The sequence below is a fragment of the Megachile rotundata genome, chromosome 9 (genome assembly GCF_050947335.1).
Source record: "Megachile rotundata isolate GNS110a chromosome 9, iyMegRotu1, whole genome shotgun sequence".
In the NCBI taxonomy this organism is placed as follows: domain Eukaryota; kingdom Metazoa; phylum Arthropoda; class Insecta; order Hymenoptera; family Megachilidae; genus Megachile; species Megachile rotundata.
In genome coordinates, this window is record NC_134991.1 from 14221171 (window position 1) to 14240236 (window position 19066).

Here is a 19066-nt window from a genome sequence, read left to right on the forward strand (position 1 = left end):
ACACACATGCGCACATATGTTTGTTTAACATGGATTTTGAATATATCTTGGATTCAGATTGCACTTGTTGGTATTTACTAAACAAATAGCAATTTGTAGATGTACATAAAAAAGATCGAAATGTTGCATGAAGTATGAAGTGTATTAAGTAATAAAAGGTTAAGGGATATGCATATAACTACTGTTCAATTATAACATTTATTATATTTTTTCCAGTTTTAATAGCCTGTTTAGTTTTTTTTTTTTTTTTTTTTTTTTTAATTTTATTTTCTGTAAAGATAGAACGTAAGAATAAAAAAAGAAAAAAATATTTAAAATAAAAACAATTTTTATTCACTGGTAAGTAAAAGAATACAATTATTAAAAATAATTATTAAAATATTGTAACATAACCGATATGACCTTAGCATATAATGCGTTTTAAATGATAATATAATTATTTATGCATATGATATAAATAAAGTTAAGTTAAACTGTCACACTTTTGTTTTAAAATATTAAAATTATAATTACAAATTCAAAAGCTATAACAGTTAGTAGATTCTTAGTACCAATAAAAGTACCAATGATATACTTAATCCATAATAGTACTTGTGGTCTTTAGCTATGAAACAGTTCATAATTAATTACCATAGGTACAAATAAATAAATGAAATAGAGAAAGATACTATGAGAATGAATGATTCAAGTACAATGAATGAATGACCCCAAAAAGAAGTATTTTCTAGCATAGAAGAAACTAAAAATAAATACAGAATACAAACTCATACGGTGGGTTGAGTAAATTGTTTAGTTAGGTACAATTTTTATGTTTCTAATGGAAGCTTTGTGCAGATATAAGTATCTGATATTTCAGGTAACTTTTCCACTTCATGAATGGTTGGTTCTATTTCTGTTTCTAGAAGTATTTGATCCAACCATTGTTGAACTTGTTCTGTGTGTCCATAAGAATTATGTTGTTCTTCCATAATATTTCTTCCTGAATTTTTATAACTTTTTCCATTTTCTTGCTGATCCGTATCAAGAACTTGCAAGTTGAAATCATTTTTTTGAAACTCTATATCCATTTTCGAGGAACAGTTAAGATCTTCTTGAGAATTTTTATCTTGGAAATCAAAAATTTGGCTGGAATTTCCTATTATGTTTGTTACACTAGATGTCCTCAATCCGCAAGAAGTATTTTGCATATTTTTATTTTCGGTTGTAGAAGAAAATTCAGCTTTCGTATCAGAAGGACTGATTTCTGTATTTTTGATAGACTTATCAAAGCAGACATGATCTTTGCTAATATCTTGGTATTCCTGAATTTTATATGGTTCTAAATTAGTTATTGCTGTTGAATTGGATCCTATAAGTTCTATTCTTCCGAACTGTTTAATCTGCTCCTCAAGAGCATTTTTTTCATCTAATACTGCTACAGATGGAGGAAGAATTTCTTGGCTAGATAATGCCAAAGATACCTGCTGCCTATAAATTGCTTCTGATTGTCGCAAAAGTTGTTTTTCTCTAGCATATAATGTCTCTGCCAGTTGAGCAAAACATATTTTAATTTCTTCTTGAACCTTGAAATTAATTACACACAATAAATGAATACAAAAAAGTCACAGATGATTATTATAATAAAATTATGATTTTAATAAAAACAGTACAATAGACATAACCTTAAAGTAAATGTTAACAAATATTAAAGTGCTAAACAAGATACAGATGAAATGACAAACAATATTACCTGAAGAAATTGTTTCTCTAAAAATGTTCTTTTATCGGCTATAACCCTTATCCTAACAATATTGTTATCATTTTCAGTGTTTTCTTCATTCTTTTCTATCATGTTATTTATTTACTGTAATTAATACAGCAAGTTTTTTTCCACGAAATTTCGCCAGTAAAAAAGTATACAATTACACCACTGAAAATTTCATTACTTTTCAAATCCACATAAAAAACATCACTCCTTTGTTCATATGGAAACTGTACACGTAAATAGGATTCAGTTTTTATGGTTACACCCTTCAGATCAACCACGCTGCCATCTTGGTTTTTAAAAAATCATGCACCTAGGAATACATGTATAGGAACAGATATCCTTCAGGATGGGGGGAAGCCATTGTGATGAGGGTACAAAATAAACCAATGCCCAGTTTTGATTGGCCATTATTTGATTCAACATTAAATTGAAAATTTGGAATTCATAAATAATTAAAAGAAAAAGCTTTATTTGTTAGTAGTAACAAACAAAATAATTTTTGGTACTTATCTTTATTTACCAAAAAGATTTCACATTACAGAATCTTTGTTCCTATTTTTCGTCGTTTCTCACATCGAAGTTATTTCGTCTACAAGAAGAAACGCTGTGTACATAACTACATAGATACTAATAAAATAGCTAATCCTGATAATTTAAATATACAATAGATTTTAATTCCAAAATGATTTCGAAATCGATCAGTAGATATTAATAATATTTTTTTATTAGTAATGCAATCTACTACCATATTTCATCTACGCGAATCTACAATTTTTCTTATCAGTATTATTTGCACCTACACTCGGGTGCAATGTAGACTTCCTTTAAATAATTCTCCAAATTCACAAATTCGTAAATATCCAGAAATTTGTCAATTTTTCAATTCAATAGCTGAAATTACTAAATTTCTAAATTTGAAAATCAACCAAAAACCACAAGTGGGATTTCTTTCCGCTATATCGCCATTTTTCTTAAAGAAGACTAACGTGCTCGCTACTGTACACCGTCTGCAGAATCGCGCGTAAACCGAGACATTTTTGTAATCATATAAAAAAGAAAAAACATTTCGGCTTATCGATCGATCGAACGATAAAATATATAATAATTATGGCAGCGTAAATATACGTGTACTTAAATAATTAAATTCAAGAAGTGCAATAGTTTTTTTTTTGTTTATGGTACACGCCCGATATTTGCTAGTAAGTTAGCAATTGCTAGAGTAAGTTAGCAGCTAAATTTGTCAGACTTACACGAATAGTTTCAACGTTTCGAATAGGATGTTCTGAATCATTCTCGAGAACAATAAAACAACGATCTTCAAGCTCAATTTTGTGAACTATTCGCGTACGCCAATAATTACTTGTACTCACTTGTAAATTATTAAATACACTTAAGCTAGAACACTAAACGCGCGATTTCTGAACACTTTTAGCCGCCTTCTACTTTGATGGGAGCTCCCGTTCGAATCTATGAATTATCACCTAGAGTCTAGGTCTAGTCTAGGCAATTAATAGTTCATTCAAATAATACGCGTCGTTTTGTTTTTTCGCAAACAGGAACACAATGAAAGGTTCGTTTCGAATCAACGAGAAAAGTAATTTTACAAAAAAAAAGAACAAAAAACAGAGGCGACAACCATCGAATGATATTACAACGTTGTCCTCGTTAAATTAATGATAGGAAATAATAAAAGATTAGGACGATAAATCCGTGTTAGGATCGAAATGAACCCGTGGCAGTTAAAGTGGTGTCAATTCGACCGATGGCTGACCCATTTTCATTCGTAGACTTGTTACATCGTCTTCTATTCGTACTAACAGCTTGAATTTCTGGAAATAAATACGCAAAGAAAAATAGTTAAGCTCTGTATGGATCGTGAAATCGAGAACAATGATAAAAATTCGGATTTACCGTAGACCTATCGCCAGGTGTTGTCATCCAAGCATAAAGCATGTAACCTGGTATGCAGAGCATTGAGGATAAGGCTGTCATCCAGCCGAGCACGTGCGACCACCATGGATATTCATAGTCCAAATATTTCACTGGTGTCCATTGTACCAGGTTGAAAATGAAGACGCCCTGTTAAAGTGATTGATTGTAAATTGAAAGATTTAAAATTATATACGATATTATAGTACTGGTACAATGTAAGCAACAATTTAATTAATATAACTCTCTACTAAATGTCAGCATACATTTTTCTCAAACTGTATTGAAAGTTGCAAAAAATGATACCATTAACTTACCACACAAATCATTGGAGTGGTAACGGTCCAACACAGTTTCCACCACATAAGAGGATAATATCCTATCATGTCTTTGATAGCGTCGTAAAATCGGTTGACACCGAATGCCCAGCTTATCGAGATGCACTCGAAGAAAATGAGGAAAAGCAGACAGAAACCGGAAACGGCGTACGAGTCAAGGATCTGGAAGACGTACATGCCGCCTTGAGAGATGCAAGATAAACCTATAATATAGGAAAGCACGCATACGATCGCGATGAAGAGTTCTTTACGTCGGCGAAGCAGTTGTGGCCATTCGTCCACCTTGAAAATAATTTGTCGATAATCAAAAGAACTTTGTTAAAAAGATACCTCATTACAAATGTCTTTGTCAAAAACTCACCATGGCAGTGATAAAACCTTCCATGGTACAGAACTGTGAATCCAAACCGATGAGAAGAAGCATGAAGAAGAAAAGACAAGACCAGAGAGGTGCTCCAGGAAGCTGAAGAACTGCTGAAGGGTAAGCTAAGAAAGCTAATCCCGGACCGGAAGCGGCAACTTCCGCGACAGGCTTCTGCTGCTCGTGAGCCATAAAGCCCACCACGGAAAATATGACGAAACCGGCGAACATACTCGTCGAAGAGTTCACCGAGCAAACGATCAGAGCGTCCTTGTAAACGTTGTTGGTGAACTTATTGTAACTGCCGAGGGCAACCAGGGTACCTAAGCCCAATCCGTACGAGAAGAAAATTTGGGTGACTGCGTCTATCCACACCTGAAACATTTAGTAATGAGTTAGAAGTTTTCAGTTTGAATATTTGAACATCTGCAAATTTGGGAATTGAATGTTACAATGTTTCTACCTCTGATTCCTTTAATTTGGAAAGATTAGGACTGATGTAGAATCTGATGCCTTCTATAGCCCCGGGTAAAGTGATGCCACGAATCAGGAGGATCGTCAGTAGAACATAAGGAAACAAAGAGGTGAAGTAGACAACCTTCCCAGTCCATTTGACACCTTTCCAAATGCAAAAGTAGCAGAGGATCCAAACTAAAAGAAGAGTTCCAGCCAGTTCCCAGCGGATGTGACCCACGTGCTCAACACCCTCGCTGATCTGAAGCGCTCGACGTCTGCAAGATATATTTGATTTGTATCGAAATTGTTCTTCAGTGTATTCTTACGTTTCGACTTACTCCCAGAATTCCTTCACTGGATCAGTAAGCTCTGTGATCGTCATGTTGACGTCATTGACGGTGCACATTTTGACCATGTTGCGACGTCTGACTACCTGATTCCAACATACTAGAGAGTCTCTGTCATAAGGGTTTACACAGTTCTTTGTGTTCCAATAATTGTTGCAGCTACCCCATGGCAATTCTGGTTATGAACACAGAGAAAGTTATTTGGTTCATTTTCTATGTACTTTCCTAACGTTTCACCAAGTATGGAAAGTATGAAATTCAGTTTTAATGCATCACATTCTTAATGAAAATGTTGGTGAAATGTTGGGAAGTTCCTGAAGAAAATTACGCTAATGCTGAAATAGCAGTGGAACATTACAATGTTCCAACTTACCACTACGCATGGACATGAAGAAGTAGAAGATAGCCCAAGCAAGGATAACGATGTAGTAAACGTTCATCCAACAGGACATAACTGCAGCCGCGTACCCAATACCTTTGAAAAGTGGTGCTATTTTAAAAACACCAAGGCCTCCAACAGTCAGCATTTGTCCAAGAGCCAACTCCATAAAAAACATAGGAATTCCGGCTAATACCAGAGTCAAGAAATACGGGATTAAAAAAGCACCGCCACCATTTTTGTAACATAGGTATGGAAATCTCCAGACGTTTCCCAATCCGATCGCCAGACCAACCTTTGGATAATAATCAGTTAGCATCGTTAACAAAAGAATGTGAAGAGTGTGAAAAGAACGAAAAAATTACCACGCTCAAAATGAAGTCTAGCTTGGTGCTCCATGTACCACGTTCTGGTAGCGGTTTCGTTTTGTTCGACGAAGGTGCCAGATTCAACACGGTTTTGTCCGAATTTTCTGGATCCGCTAGTTCAGGTTCCCTCGACGCTTCCGTCATTTTGAATTCCTCTAGTTCGCCGTGAAAAAGTTCCCTTCGATGACCTCTCTCGACTGTTCCTCCACTTGTCGCGGAACTACCGCGAAGACATAACAGTGCTTCTGTCGACAATGAAACATGTTAGAACCAGTTACATCTCTCTTTCTTTCAATTACTCCAGGATAATTTGGACGCGTCGCAAAATCTTCTGTTCTCAAGGTTCTCCCGAAGGAGGTGATTTACGGAAAATGAGTTCGACCGAGTTTTTTTCGGAACCGGACACGATTCGCGTTTCGTCGCGTGGAAAATCTGCGGAAAGCTATTACACCTTGAAATTCAAGGATACCAGCTGACTGGAAACTGGAGTCTAACACTGAACTAAATTGTCGAACTTGAAAAGAAAATTGGGAGATTATTTCGACCTAGGTGGTAAACTTTTTAGTAATATTTTTAATATCAATTTATTGATGAGAGTACGAAATCACTCTGTTAAATTCAACTTTTCTTCAACATTGTTCATAATGACTAGTGATAATTCAGCGTTTTAAATATTGAAATTGGTGAAGATTTCTTGATGAAATGTTAGAACTTGGGTATACAATATTTCAGCACTATTGGGTCCAGTTTTTCAAATGTTATTTATGTTCAACAAATCAGATGTGGTATAATGCTATTACATAGAAAAATTTACAAAATAATGAGTTAATGTTGAAATTTCTTTCATATAATTCATACATTCCAATTTCACATGTACCAAAGATAATGTTGAACTAACTTTATTTTGTATAAAATATAAATAATCATAGAGTAGTATGATTCCCTTGATCTGCCCATCAGGGTTTGTACTTAAAAGAACTATGTTTGCAAATAATGTAACAAAGAGAAGTACAATGTTGCAGAGACAAGAATCAACTTCAAACAAATTAACAAATTATTCTTAGTCCTACAGAAAACTGATTTAGAATTTATAATAAAATTTTGAGTGTTCAAGAAGCAATGGCATTTAGAAGAATGCTGAAGAAAAATAGTTAGATTTAATTTCAACGAAATATTCTTTCATTTGTTTATTCTTATCAATTAGTAATAAAAGCTTCAAAGTACCGTTGAAACTTAACTGACAATGTGATGAACTGAAGGGTCCTGGCAAAATTGACAATTAACGCCAGGCGTGAAAATCGATAAGGAAGAATTAAGACGCAAAAGTAAAATCGATGCGATATAGTTAAATACGAATGTCCGGCTGGGGTACCGTGTAATGAATATCCGAGTCCGCGTTCCCCTAAGGCTCATCCTTCCCTGGCCCCTTCGCGGCCGATCTATTGACTCCCTCTTCCTCTTCCACGCTCATAAAAAACAGCTATATTCTAATTAGCCGAGAATGCGTTGTTCCGCATAATCGACATTGCTATGATCTTGAATTCTTCGCTTTACCATTAATTACTCTCCCTTACTCTCTCTTTACAGATTTCCTTTCCAACGATCGTTCGTATCTCGGTCAATGGCGCGGCTCAAAAATCGCGCGTTAAACTATCAGACACGTGTTATCATTCTTCGTCTCGTTCTTAATTTTTTGCGACAAAACAATATTATACAAACCTAATTGTAACCGACTATCGATCTCGGGATACTATCCTAGTTCAAACGCTCTTCCGTGATCACGATGGTCCTCCGCGAGTTTCCGGTGTCGTAGCGCGGGAAATGTCGTGCTTCGAACTTTTTCCTTTCAAAAATCAAGTATGCACTGCACTGCACACCCTTGATCCTTCACGCATCGGTTGACATTTCCGGGTCGAATCGTCGAGGGATGTCACACTAGTGTTCAGCGATCAAGAGCCAATGTGTGATCTCTCGATCCTGACGGTTCCAGTAACGTTACGATCATCGATTACTCCGCACGATCTACATCAACGAGGAGAACGTGTTTCTCTTCGCCTGTTGCTTTTTCTGTCAACTTCCAATGATCTGGACCTGTCCCGATGCACGATGCGAATGCTCAGCCGGCCCGTTCAGAACTGGAATCGGGAGTTCGCTTTCGACGGCGAACTAGCTGAAATATCGGGGGTACGAAATCGGGGGATCCCCCTTTTCCTTTTTTTCCCCCGGTCCACCCTTGCCGTTTACATCGGTGTCACGCGTTTATTCCGCGCGCGCGCTCGCTCACTCGTGCCGGTAAGCACGGGAGGCAACGGGGGACGAGGAAAACAAGGAGAAAGAGGGTCACCAAGATCGCAACAGTATATCATCATCAAGTTGACGGCTATCCCGACGAAGCTGTGCTCTTTATTGTCCACCATACATTTGCATGTGTATTGACTGTTTTCCTTATCCGCTGATGATCATTTTCCAAATGAACTCTTCATTTTGCCTTACACTTAGAGTTAAAGTTGAGGCCAATTGGCTTGAGTAACTTGACATTATAATATTAGACCAATAACATCCTCTGAAATGGAGATAACTAGATTTTAATTTAGAAACTTCTAAATAACAATATTTACAAACTTAGAAACTATGAAATACTCTATGTAACGCTATGTTGCAAATTTAAAAAATCTTCCATTACTGCAACTCCGTTCGCGGCTATATAACAAGATTGTATCCAACATTATCCAATAGTGTAATTTCCATGCGCTTATCCAAACGCATTTACCCTAAAAGAATAATAAAAATTAATTAGAAAGGTCAACTTAATTATCTGAAGAGTGTAATCTTACTAATGTAAAAGATCTTGTCCACTATAACTGACCCTGAGCGATTTCGGTCCTCGCAAATAATCAATTCATAATATCCCCTGCAATGGAAATGTTTATAAATATTTTTATTAGAAATGAAAATATAACGCAATGGATTTCACTCCCCGTTTTCCTTGCTTTTCACAAATCAAATTTCTGCACTTTCCGACGAAATGGAAGAGCACGATAAAGTAGGTGAGCAAGACTAGGAAGCTAGTATATCCGGAGGGTTCACGTGACACCGATCTATCGCTACATCCGTTCTGGGTACACTCTGTAATATAGATCATCAGGATGATCGACATTAACTCATACAAATCCCGAAGCAGCTAGTATACGCACAAACTAGTTTTCGATCCGGCAAATGGAACTCGTATCTGAAAAAACAAAACGAAATTCCTGGAATGAGCTTGTAATTAATTTACGAACAAGTCGTGGAAAAAAGTTATACCTGAAACTTTTATGGTTGAGAATGATAAGAACTCGATGTCGATTTCGTAGCGGAAAATGATCCGAGTAATTTTAGGACGGTTGAAATTTTTTCAGGAAACAGGAAACTTACTATATCTAATTTTTATACCTTGCGCGCGAGCGTAGGCGATTTGATTGCTCGTTAACGGTCAGCACGGCAGAGGGGAGCATCCCCAATGACTAGAGGATGTGCGGGAAGTGGCGCGGGAACCGCATTAAGAATTACTTTGCGGGTCAAATCTTTTTTTACGAGTCAAGCTACCTTTGATTTCGGGGGAATTACTTAAAATCCTTCATCTTCGTTTCATGGTTTATTATCTTAATTACGATTCGTTTTTCCACCTTTACCTTTCATATTTATTATTATTACTTCAATATTCTGTTAAAAAAAATCTATAAATGGCCGGCGCAAGTGAAACCTCTGTAAAAAAAAAATGGTTGCTTTTCATTTATATTTCCGTTATTATTCCATAGAAATAGTCTTCGAATGATATGGTTGAAAAAATGAAGCTGTTAATAAACTTACTGCAGATAATACAAGAGAAAAATGTATATTCTATATTATACAAATGTAATGAAATTATTATATTTAGTGCTACAACAGAAGTGTGTAGAGTAAACTATGTAGAGTAAACCGCTCTTCTATCAAAACATTATGAAGTGGCGCCAAGTGACTTCGCCTAATATATTACTATCAAACTGTCCCAGTTCATAACTTTTGAAATATCGATGGAATGTTACCTGTTATGGAGTTTCAATAGTTTTTAAACAGTGAACTGTATGCATGTGTGATTGTAACTTTCGTTGTATATACAATAATTAACAAGTTTACCAATACCGTTTATTTAAACATGCAATTTATTAAGTTCTGAAAGGTACAAAATTTTTCGGATTTCATTTCATATCCTGTTCATGTCCAGTGTCAAACATCACTAATATAGATGTCACTAAAGTCTGTTTCTCTAAAAAATAATGGTTTCAGAGATTGGCATTGATATTGTATTTTCTAAAATTTGGTAGCCTTGCGAGAGTTGTCACCACGTGAATGGAATTCTTGCATTTTCTAACCTAAAAGGAATTGTTTTTCGTAAACTAAACAAGTAATTCACTTTATTCTTTACAAATAATCAAAGAAAGCACACTTTTTTTAACATAATGGCTGAAGCAATGCGTCAAACAGTGGCTGGTATGCTGAAAGGTATTGAAAGGTATATATTACTTTTAATATGTCAAGTATATAACCAAATTTTGACAAGTTATTTAATTAAAATAAATTTATGTGCAGATATAATCCTGATCATTTAGCAACACTTGAAAAATATGTGGAAATACAATCAAGGGAAAATGCATATGATTTAGAGGCAAACTTGGCAGTTTTAAAATTATACCAGTTAAATCCACATAGATTTAACATGGATATTACATGCCAGATATTGTTGAAGGCTTTAACTAATCTTCCACACACTGATTTTGTTTTGTGTAAATGTCTCCTGAATGAGAGAATTGTAAGTTATTCATTTATTAATCCATTCTTTATAATACAATAAATATTTACTATGTTTATTTACAAGATAGTAATAATGAATGAACTGCATGGTGCTTTTACAGATGGTGGAAACACCAATTAGCCACATTATGTACTTAGGAGATATTTTAGAACAGTGTGATTTTCAACATTCGTGGAACAAAATTCGGGCTATGTCTGATGTTTGTGATAGAATTGTTGGATTTCAAGATTCTATAAGGAAATTTGTTTGTCACGTAGTAGGAATCACTTTCCAGACAATAGACAAAAGCCTTTTAGCACAACTTCTTGGTGGTGTTGATGGTAATTGACATGGAATTTGTAACTTAACAAAATAATCAGTATAAACACAAAATGTAATAATTACATTTATTTCAGATACCACCCTGAAACATTGGGTAAAAAAATATGGATGGAAAGAAGAAGGTAAATCTATAATTTTTATAGCCAATCAGGATGAGAATATTAAAACTAAAAATATTACAGAGAAAATTGATTTTGAAAATGTTGCTGGTTTAATGGCTGCTTGTCTTTAAACATTATACAAAGTGTAACTAATTTTCAATAATCTTTTTATAAACAAAATAAAAAACTTAAATTATTTTATTTTTATTATCTTAAATAAAACATTTTAGTTCCATGAACTTTATTCCCTGCCTATAATATAAAAAACCTCCTTTGTATATATTAATTTGGCATATAAATAATGCAAAAAGTTAACACAATATACATATATAACATAATAACAACATAATATCTACAACTTTCGTTTACATAATTTTAATACAAATAAACCTGTTCAATATCTTTGAAAGTTATTTACGACTAGTATTCAAATCTACACACTAAAATTTGTCAAGTGTTTCGAACATTACGGAATTTTATGGAAGATATATTCAATAATTTGTTAGTACATGCACATTCTTACAAGCATTACTAAAATTTAATTAAATATTCGTACGATATTATATTCGATATAATTGCTAATACTTGGTTTAATTATATGAGCATTAAGTTCAAAAGCACATTTAAACTGAGAGTACTTAATCTTATGGAATGATTTATCAAGTAACAAACGACGTGTTAATTTTTTATCTTGCGTTATAAGAATATCGTATATTATAACAAAAAGATAAAATTGAATGGTAATAACATATCGATTTGCACTTTAAGATAATTTTTCTTACATCATTCTTCTTTTTGTACTTAAATAATTTTATACAATGTTATTTTTAAGAAAAATATGGTTTTATAAAAAAATTAGCAATAAAATGCTGGAAATTGTCTAGTTTTAAATAAGAAAATTTAACACTAGAGCAATCAAACCATTTTCTGTTTTTCCAATTTACTTTTAATTTCAAAGTAAGTGTACATTTAATATTGATTGTTCTAGTGTTAATATTTTTAATAATAATTATTACATGTATAAATCTCCTGCTTTCCAAAACCTTACACCACAAAATAATATTTTAATCTTTTATGATAAAAGAAGTAATTGCTTCTCAAAATATAATAGTGTATAATAATTTATGCACTTAGACTTCATGATCAATTAAGTATGCATCTTTTCTAAAAGTATAACGTGGAGTATTTTGGCAAGGTAGCATCCACAGCATTGGATGGCTTTTACCAAAAACTTGAGAAAGTAATATCAAAGTACGCGAACTGTTTCTTTTATAATGGTGGTTATTTTGCATGCGTTCCACTGTGTTTTCTTCTCCCAGGATACCTTGAAATTGGTCTACCAGTATTGCGATGACAAACATGCCAAATAGTGCTGATTCCAAAACCAATATAACACAGTGTAAGCTGTAGAAAAAACTTCTTGATTAATCTCTTTTCAAAGCAGAAAGCTTTTGTTTTCGTAGTAAAATAATTCTTTTTAGAAAGATATGAAAATTCGACAATTTGAATGCAAATATTTAAATCAGGAATTAATAAAATATAATACTTAAGTACATGAAATACACATACATTCGACTTTGTTTAACAGCTATGTCATTACTGCATCTGGAACATTCTACAATCCATGATGTTATCACCAAACCTAGTGCATAAACGGCCAATATTCCAACATACACCAGAAACTGAATAAAGTACTTTTGATTTCTTTCCCCAACACAGTTGTTTATCCTTTCAGCAGCATTACAAATATACTTGTTATTATAAAAAATACATTATACATGGATGAGCAAAAAAATTACTTCATGTAAAATGTACAATATATTTAGAATATCAATGAATACATGATAGAATATGATGAATGTTTTTCAGATGTAAAACAAGATTTACATTGCAAAATATGTTTTATTAAACTAAAATAAATTGCAAGGTCTAAAACTTAAAGAAGGTCAAAATAAGTAAAAATGATCATAATATCATCAATAATAAATACATAATTCTCACTTTCATTTAATTTGATGAAATTACAAAAGTGGAAACATTTTTCATATTTTTATAAATTATAGCATACCATGGACAATGATGATCCATCCTCCTAACACATCTTTTACAAATTCTACAATGATGTGCTTTAGGTGGCCTATAGGTTTCGCATCCAGTACAAACAGTCCAATTATCTCTCTCATCACATTCAAGTTTTGCTTCTGGATTATCTGTATAAATATCAGAAAAATCCATTCGACTTTGCGGTAGTGGCACAACACCAGGATCACTGCAGACCGCCTTCAAATGTGACATTATCAATAATAATACTACAATATTGAAAGCCACTACATGAAAGGGACCCCATAAACTGTACATAATAATATATAAAAAGATGTTAATTGCAAATTACTATGTAGATAATATAAATATTATTTTTTTAGTTTGGTGTTTTTACTCACTGTAAAAGTGCAATAATGTGAATGATTAAGAATGAAATATTCTATTAAGACAAAGATCCACCAAGGAAGCTTAAAAAGTTAAAATCCATTATGCTGTGCTTAATCCTAGGAGCTACTAGAAAATTACGCTAAGCCATGTATGTGAGTATAGATAATTAATACAGTATTAAAAGAGAAAGGTATTATACGCAATGTTCTAGAAAGATTGTTTGTGAAGAAATCGTATGCTATGTTCTCTATCTCATATCTTTCCACTAACTGATCGTGAGCGCAACATTATTCCACAATTCCTTATACATGCAACATACTGTAATATAACATAGCATTACTTAATTTAGCTCCTTGATGGATTTCCAGCTTGAAAGGTATTTAATAAATTGGTGTGTGTAAAAGCTATTTAGAAATTGAAATACACAGCTTTGTACTGTTATGATTATAAATTTATGCATAATTAATTTTATACAAAGTAAATATAAAACTACGAAGAAACATGATCATAAGATACAAAAAAGTTGTTAAATGCACCTGTCTTGTAAACTATGCAAGATAACCCAGCGTACGACGACATAATCTGCATAAAAGACAGCGATGTACGTAACTATAATACACACGATGCCACAGGGGTCTTTTACGAACATTTTCTTTTATTCCATACTCTTGACTGGCAAAGATATCACCTATCATCACAAAGCTGAACAATCTCATGTGATTTCGTTCTCCATTAAATTTACATGATACAAATATGATTCAATTTTTATGAATTCCATCTAAAGTCATATCTTTTTATCGGACGATTGCACTGAAACACCAAATCAGTATACGTTTACAAGACAAAATTCGACTCGTTTCACTAAACAATGTTGTAACATTGATGCTAATGTCAAAATTTCCGACCAATACTGATCGTTATTGACTAGCCTAAGCTGACCGCCATCATATTGCTGTCGTTGAAAACCACGTGACACTCCCTACCACTCGCTGTTTACAATTGAAATTTCGTTCCTTCTTACTGGAAAAATAATATGATTAATTCAGACCTCGTATGACCAATATATACCGTCAACATTTCAGGATTTTCAATATATATTGTCAATATTATATTATCATTATTTATGTATCATCAATAAATATTGAGAATCCTAAAATATTGGCAGTATGTATACATATTAATATTGATTATCCAAGGTCTCCATAAGTATTCGTACTGGTATAAATTTTAAACTAAAGTACGGTATTAACATCAAAATTTCTTATCATTTTGTAACGTAAAATATAATAGTACCTACAAGGTAGTATAATTGTATTTAAAAATTACCGTCAACTTTAAAAAGGAATACTTTCTCTGCTTTTGATGCTATTCATTTTAATGGATATGAGGTGGAAATATATCAACCATCTTCATGTAAATATACAATAATACATAATTAAACGAAAACTTTATTTACAGAACTACTCGCAAATAAAAGTAATAGCGATAATAATTAATAATAATAATAATAATATTAATAATAATAATAATAATCGAATCATTATGAATCGATCAACGATAACTATAACAAGAGAAAGAAAGGGAGAGTAAAGACTGAAAGAGAGGAAGAAAATAATGGTAATTGGCTACATTAGTGACTGTGATGGTGTAACAGTAGCAACAGCAGCTGAATAGACTTCAATAGTAGTAGTTAACGATAGCTGTAGCAATAACTTGTATTTTGGACTTAATTCTCATGTACAGATTTAAGTTCTTTTATCTGCTTAATAAGGTACGCCTTCTCGTCGTTGAACTGTTCGTCTTCGGAACGATCAGTATGGAAGCGCGTTAGGAATTCAATTAATTTTTCCTGATTGCGCAATAATATATCTAAGATCGGTTTTGGTTTATTTGGATTTGCCACGAATACCTAAAAATGATAAACGGTTCTCAAAATCTTACAAGCATTTGTTCAAATTACTTTTACTACTTTCAAAAATCTTAGAGATTTTTATATTACAAAATATACCTTAAAAACATGAAACGCCTCAAACTGTATATTACGCGATTTTTCTTTGAGCATGTTCATCATCAATTTTAGATTATCAGGATTCGAGATATATCGTGTCATTACCTGAAATTTGTAAATTATTAAATCAATATATCTCACAAAAAATATGTGGACATATATATCGATGTCTATTTTTAAACAAGTATTTATAGTTATACATACGGTAAAATTATGTCTATCGAGTAAAAGTTCTCCTAGCAGTTTCAAACTCTGCCGTCGCGTAACATAGTTTTCAGAATTCAATAACCTTTGATAATGAGAGAAAACTTTATCGTAATTAATTTCTAAAAACTCAGCACTCAGTATTTTATGCCTGGTAAGTAATTCCTAAAAACCAACGTACCGAATGCACCAAGAGTATGGTTTACTTTAAGTACGATATATCATGCGCTTATCATCGCTTACTTTGAACGTAGAAAACGCGTCGGAAGCTATGTCGAATGTTGACACTTCAACATATCTGAAAAAATTGTAAAAGTCGTCCGAGTAAATCATTATTTTTGCCAAGGCCTCATATCTTGCACATTCTCTTAACATAGTGCCACAATTTAAAGCGATGTCTTGGTGTTCATACCTGTAATTATATACATGAATTAAAAATTTAAGGATGCATATACTTTCAATTACAAACATTTTAACAATGATGGTAACAATATTTGTAACAAATGATAGTTACAAATAAATAGAATGAAATAATATGAACATAAAATTTAAAATACACGAATGTAACAATTATAAGACTTACCCAGACATAAGAGTAAATAATATTTCTGGTTTGGTACATATATATTCTACTGTTGGAGATCTAGTTCCGATTTGTCTTCGTAATATATTATTAAATACTTGAGCGACATCTTTCTTTCCCTATTGACAAATAGCAAATGATCATATGATTAATCATATTTTAAAACATATTTTATTAGTGCTGAAATAGATCACCATAAATTAAACAATTTTATATTAGTAATTCTGTATTTGTACCTGCTTGTATTGTTGTACTACTGCTATTAGAGAACTGTTAAAGAATTTATAATTTATGATAGTATTTAAAATTAATATTTTTAAACATACCTCAAAATCTATGCGACTAAGATTTTGCACGAGTAGAAGCAACAAATTACTATTATACAATTCTTGCGCCAATTGGGCAACAACGATATCTGCTTGAGGCTCTGTCTCTGCTGTACCATACAGCATATTTTTTATATGTACCAAATTTTTACTGACATCCTCTTGAGCCTAAAAATCAATGTACTGCGTCATAGAAACCGAAATATGGTTTCACAACATACCTTTTCTACCTTCTTATCACCACGCTCCAATGCATTTACTGCTTCCTTAAGAGCTTTTACCACCTCCGCCGGACTCTTTTGAGACTTTCCGAACAGAGGCATGTTTTTCACAATGTACAGACCTTGTAGAATATATAAAAACAATAAAAATACGTTAGATATATTTCTTGTCTGATTCAAGTTGTTTACAAACGCATGAACTATATAGGACAATGAAATTCCACAAATAGCTATATACATATCATTATATATAACTGTACATTATTGCATAAATTTTATGCGCAAAAATCTAATAAATCTACTTGAATATAGTTTATAAATGTATTTAGCGATATTAAGTTAAGTAATAACAAAGTATGAAATAAATTAAAAAGTTATACTAAATCTATAAATGATAAATGATTTAATTCGTAACGATAAATACTCTAAATTCTCAATTAAAAGCCATTATTTTAAAAACTTTCTATTTTTAAAATATTTAATAGATTCGTTATTCAATATATTCAAATTTTTCATATATTAAAGGTCTGCAGTCGATGATGCTAACAAGTTCCTTCAGGTTATATCTGTAGACGTAAATGTCAAATTTGTTGCAGGCTACGACCTACTATCATCAAACATGATTTTATATATACATTAATTTGCATTCATTCTTTTTCCCTTAGAAAGTACATAATTTAATTTAACCTAAAAATTGTACTTCTCGTACAGTTATAATCGAGAGATTGATAAATAGTAAAAAAAGAAAAAAATAAATGAATCAAGCAATACTGCGAAAAATATGCCGAATGAAATAGTTGCAACAAAAATGGAGGTCGTGTATCAAGTTGATCAACGATATAATGACGATACAGAGATTCAGGTGGAAAAAAAAGAAATCAACAAAGCGACACGATTCATACGTTTTTATAGGGGAAATAAATAATACAAAATAAAAATTGAACGATTTAAAGAAGTAAGAGGAGGTCAAGTTGCGACTTGCGGTAATGCGACTTTGTCGAACACGATAGTAAACTTTTAACCTGTGCCTTTCAATCACCTCGGGAGCCTTAAAATAATCTTACCATTCAGCCAGACCCTGAACGAACCCTCAGCCTCGGTTCGAAGTATCCTATGCTATTCTTTTAAAAGCGCACATATAAGGCAACTACTTTTCAATTCAGTATTTCGTATCAAAAACACAATTTATGCGATTATGACACTTCTGTCAATAACAGATACCGATTCTACGCAATGCGATATAGTTTTTTTTTAATGAACCCTACCAATTAATTATTTATCTTTAAAAACTTTTGACTAATTGTACGATTCTGTGACGTCTCTTATCAAAATTCTTTCACGACTAACGCAGAATCTGCAAAAACATTATTGGTCTTAACTATCTAGAAACTTTTCTTTCAACCAATTGGATTGCGTTGAAAATAAAATCGTATTTCAATTCGCTTATTAAAATGTAATTCGCTACAATTTGAATGAAGTAATTTTTATTCCTTTTACTTTGTATTTGAATTTAATTGATCTTGCTTTAAGAACTGAATTGATAAAATGCATACACTGAAATTTTTTAAATTGTCTTGTCTAATGTTATTCTGAATGCCTAAAAACATCAAGAATATCCTTCATGTTATATTGTGCAACCAATATATCATATATTGAATTATGGCGCGAAAATGTATAATGGGTTCTACAATATTTGTTTTACATAAAGTACAACACTATAATTACGATTTTAATGTCGAATAAATTGTAATTGAATATAGAAAATAGTTATTTAGTTCCCGCTTAACAAATTAGTGTTAAATTTATGATCTTTTTTTAAACTTAGTGGAAAATAAACTCGTTATTTGAGAACATCCCTTAGGAAAAGATATATAAAATTAGAAAATGGCGAATGAACCTTTTATTCATTAAAGTTATTTATAATACAATATTTCTCTTTATTCGTTTATTCTTGAAAACAAATTATATTCGTGCAGCTAAAAAGTCTAGGGAATTTTAAGTAAAATCATGATGCTCCTCTATAGCATGTTTCTACGTTCATGATTATATACATGGTGTGTAAAAGTAAATGGACAGCAAGAATCGGTATTGGTATGATAAATATATAAGACGAAAG

At 32.5% G+C, this 19066-nt stretch overlaps 5 protein-coding genes across 13 annotated transcripts; 1 reads left to right on the top strand and 4 right to left on the bottom strand.

The window, feature by feature from the left end:
* Window positions 1-306: 306 nt before the first annotated feature.
* On the bottom strand, window positions 307-2099 carry LOC100879525 (uncharacterized). Its single transcript, XM_012286462.2, has 2 exons — window positions 1730-2099; window positions 307-1562 (listed from the first exon to the last, which is right to left on the bottom strand). Exons 1-2 carry the CDS (start codon window positions 1829-1831, stop codon window positions 807-809), a joined length of 858 nt encoding a protein of 285 aa, XP_012141852.1. The 5' UTR covers window positions 1832-2099; the 3' UTR covers window positions 307-806.
* A 722-nt stretch (window positions 2100-2821) lies between these two features.
* On the bottom strand, window positions 2822-9637 carry Gat-a (GABA neurotransmitter transporter-1A). 5 transcript variants are annotated; one of them, XM_076535528.1, is made up of 13 exons: window positions 9229-9637; window positions 9120-9154; window positions 8792-9051; window positions 8609-8696; window positions 7645-8488; window positions 5923-6170; window positions 5552-5852; window positions 5170-5353; window positions 4839-5106; window positions 4376-4750; window positions 3994-4296; window positions 3659-3826; window positions 2822-3576 (listed from the first exon to the last, which is right to left on the bottom strand). In XM_076535528.1, exons 6-13 carry the CDS (start codon window positions 6067-6069, stop codon window positions 3487-3489), a joined length of 1836 nt encoding a protein of 611 aa, XP_076391643.1. In that variant the 5' UTR covers window positions 6070-6170; window positions 7645-8488; window positions 8609-8696; window positions 8792-9051; window positions 9120-9154; window positions 9229-9637; the 3' UTR covers window positions 2822-3486. The 5 variants fall into 5 exon arrangements, with proteins under 5 accessions (XP_076391643.1, XP_076391644.1, XP_076391641.1 ...); XM_076535529.1 differs by having other exon boundaries at window positions 5923-6167; window positions 8566-8696; XM_076535526.1 differs by having other exon boundaries at window positions 8566-8696.
* Window positions 9638-10307: 670 nt separating this feature from the next.
* On the bottom strand, window positions 10308-14963 carry Dnz1 (DNZDHHC/NEW1 zinc finger protein 11). 2 transcript variants are annotated; one of them, XM_076535534.1, is made up of 5 exons: window positions 14145-14963; window positions 13620-13926; window positions 13247-13528; window positions 12748-12906; window positions 10308-12582 (listed from the first exon to the last, which is right to left on the bottom strand). In XM_076535534.1, the coding sequence occupies exons 3-5, from the start codon at window positions 13471-13473 to the stop codon at window positions 12309-12311; spliced, it is 660 nt and encodes a 219-aa protein (XP_076391649.1). In that variant the 5' UTR covers window positions 13474-13528; window positions 13620-13926; window positions 14145-14963; the 3' UTR covers window positions 10308-12308. The 2 variants fall into 2 exon arrangements, with proteins under 2 accessions (XP_076391649.1, XP_003703773.1); XM_003703725.3 differs by lacking the exon at window positions 13620-13926.
* Window positions 10315-11379, top strand: eIF3k (eukaryotic translation initiation factor 3 subunit K). Its single transcript, XM_003703726.3, has 4 exons — window positions 10315-10456; window positions 10534-10753; window positions 10857-11076; window positions 11152-11379. Exons 1-4 carry the CDS (start codon window positions 10404-10406, stop codon window positions 11307-11309), a joined length of 651 nt encoding a protein of 216 aa, XP_003703774.1. The 5' UTR covers window positions 10315-10403; the 3' UTR covers window positions 11310-11379.
* A 335-nt stretch (window positions 14964-15298) lies between the features above and the next one.
* Window positions 15299-18306, bottom strand: Mo25 (calcium binding protein Mo25). 4 transcript variants are annotated; one of them, XM_012286454.2, is made up of 8 exons: window positions 18015-18306; window positions 16960-17072; window positions 16730-16897; window positions 16404-16522; window positions 16064-16232; window positions 15821-15985; window positions 15617-15721; window positions 15299-15517 (listed from the first exon to the last, which is right to left on the bottom strand). In XM_012286454.2, the coding sequence occupies exons 2-8, from the start codon at window positions 17050-17052 to the stop codon at window positions 15335-15337; spliced, it is 1002 nt and encodes a 333-aa protein (XP_012141844.1). In that variant the 5' UTR covers window positions 17053-17072; window positions 18015-18306; the 3' UTR covers window positions 15299-15334. The 4 variants fall into 4 exon arrangements, with proteins under 4 accessions (XP_012141844.1, XP_076391648.1, XP_012141843.1 ...); XM_076535533.1 differs by having other exon boundaries at window positions 17973-18306; XM_012286453.2 differs by having other exon boundaries at window positions 16951-17072; window positions 18015-18305.
* Between the last annotated feature and the right edge of the window lie 760 nt (window positions 18307-19066).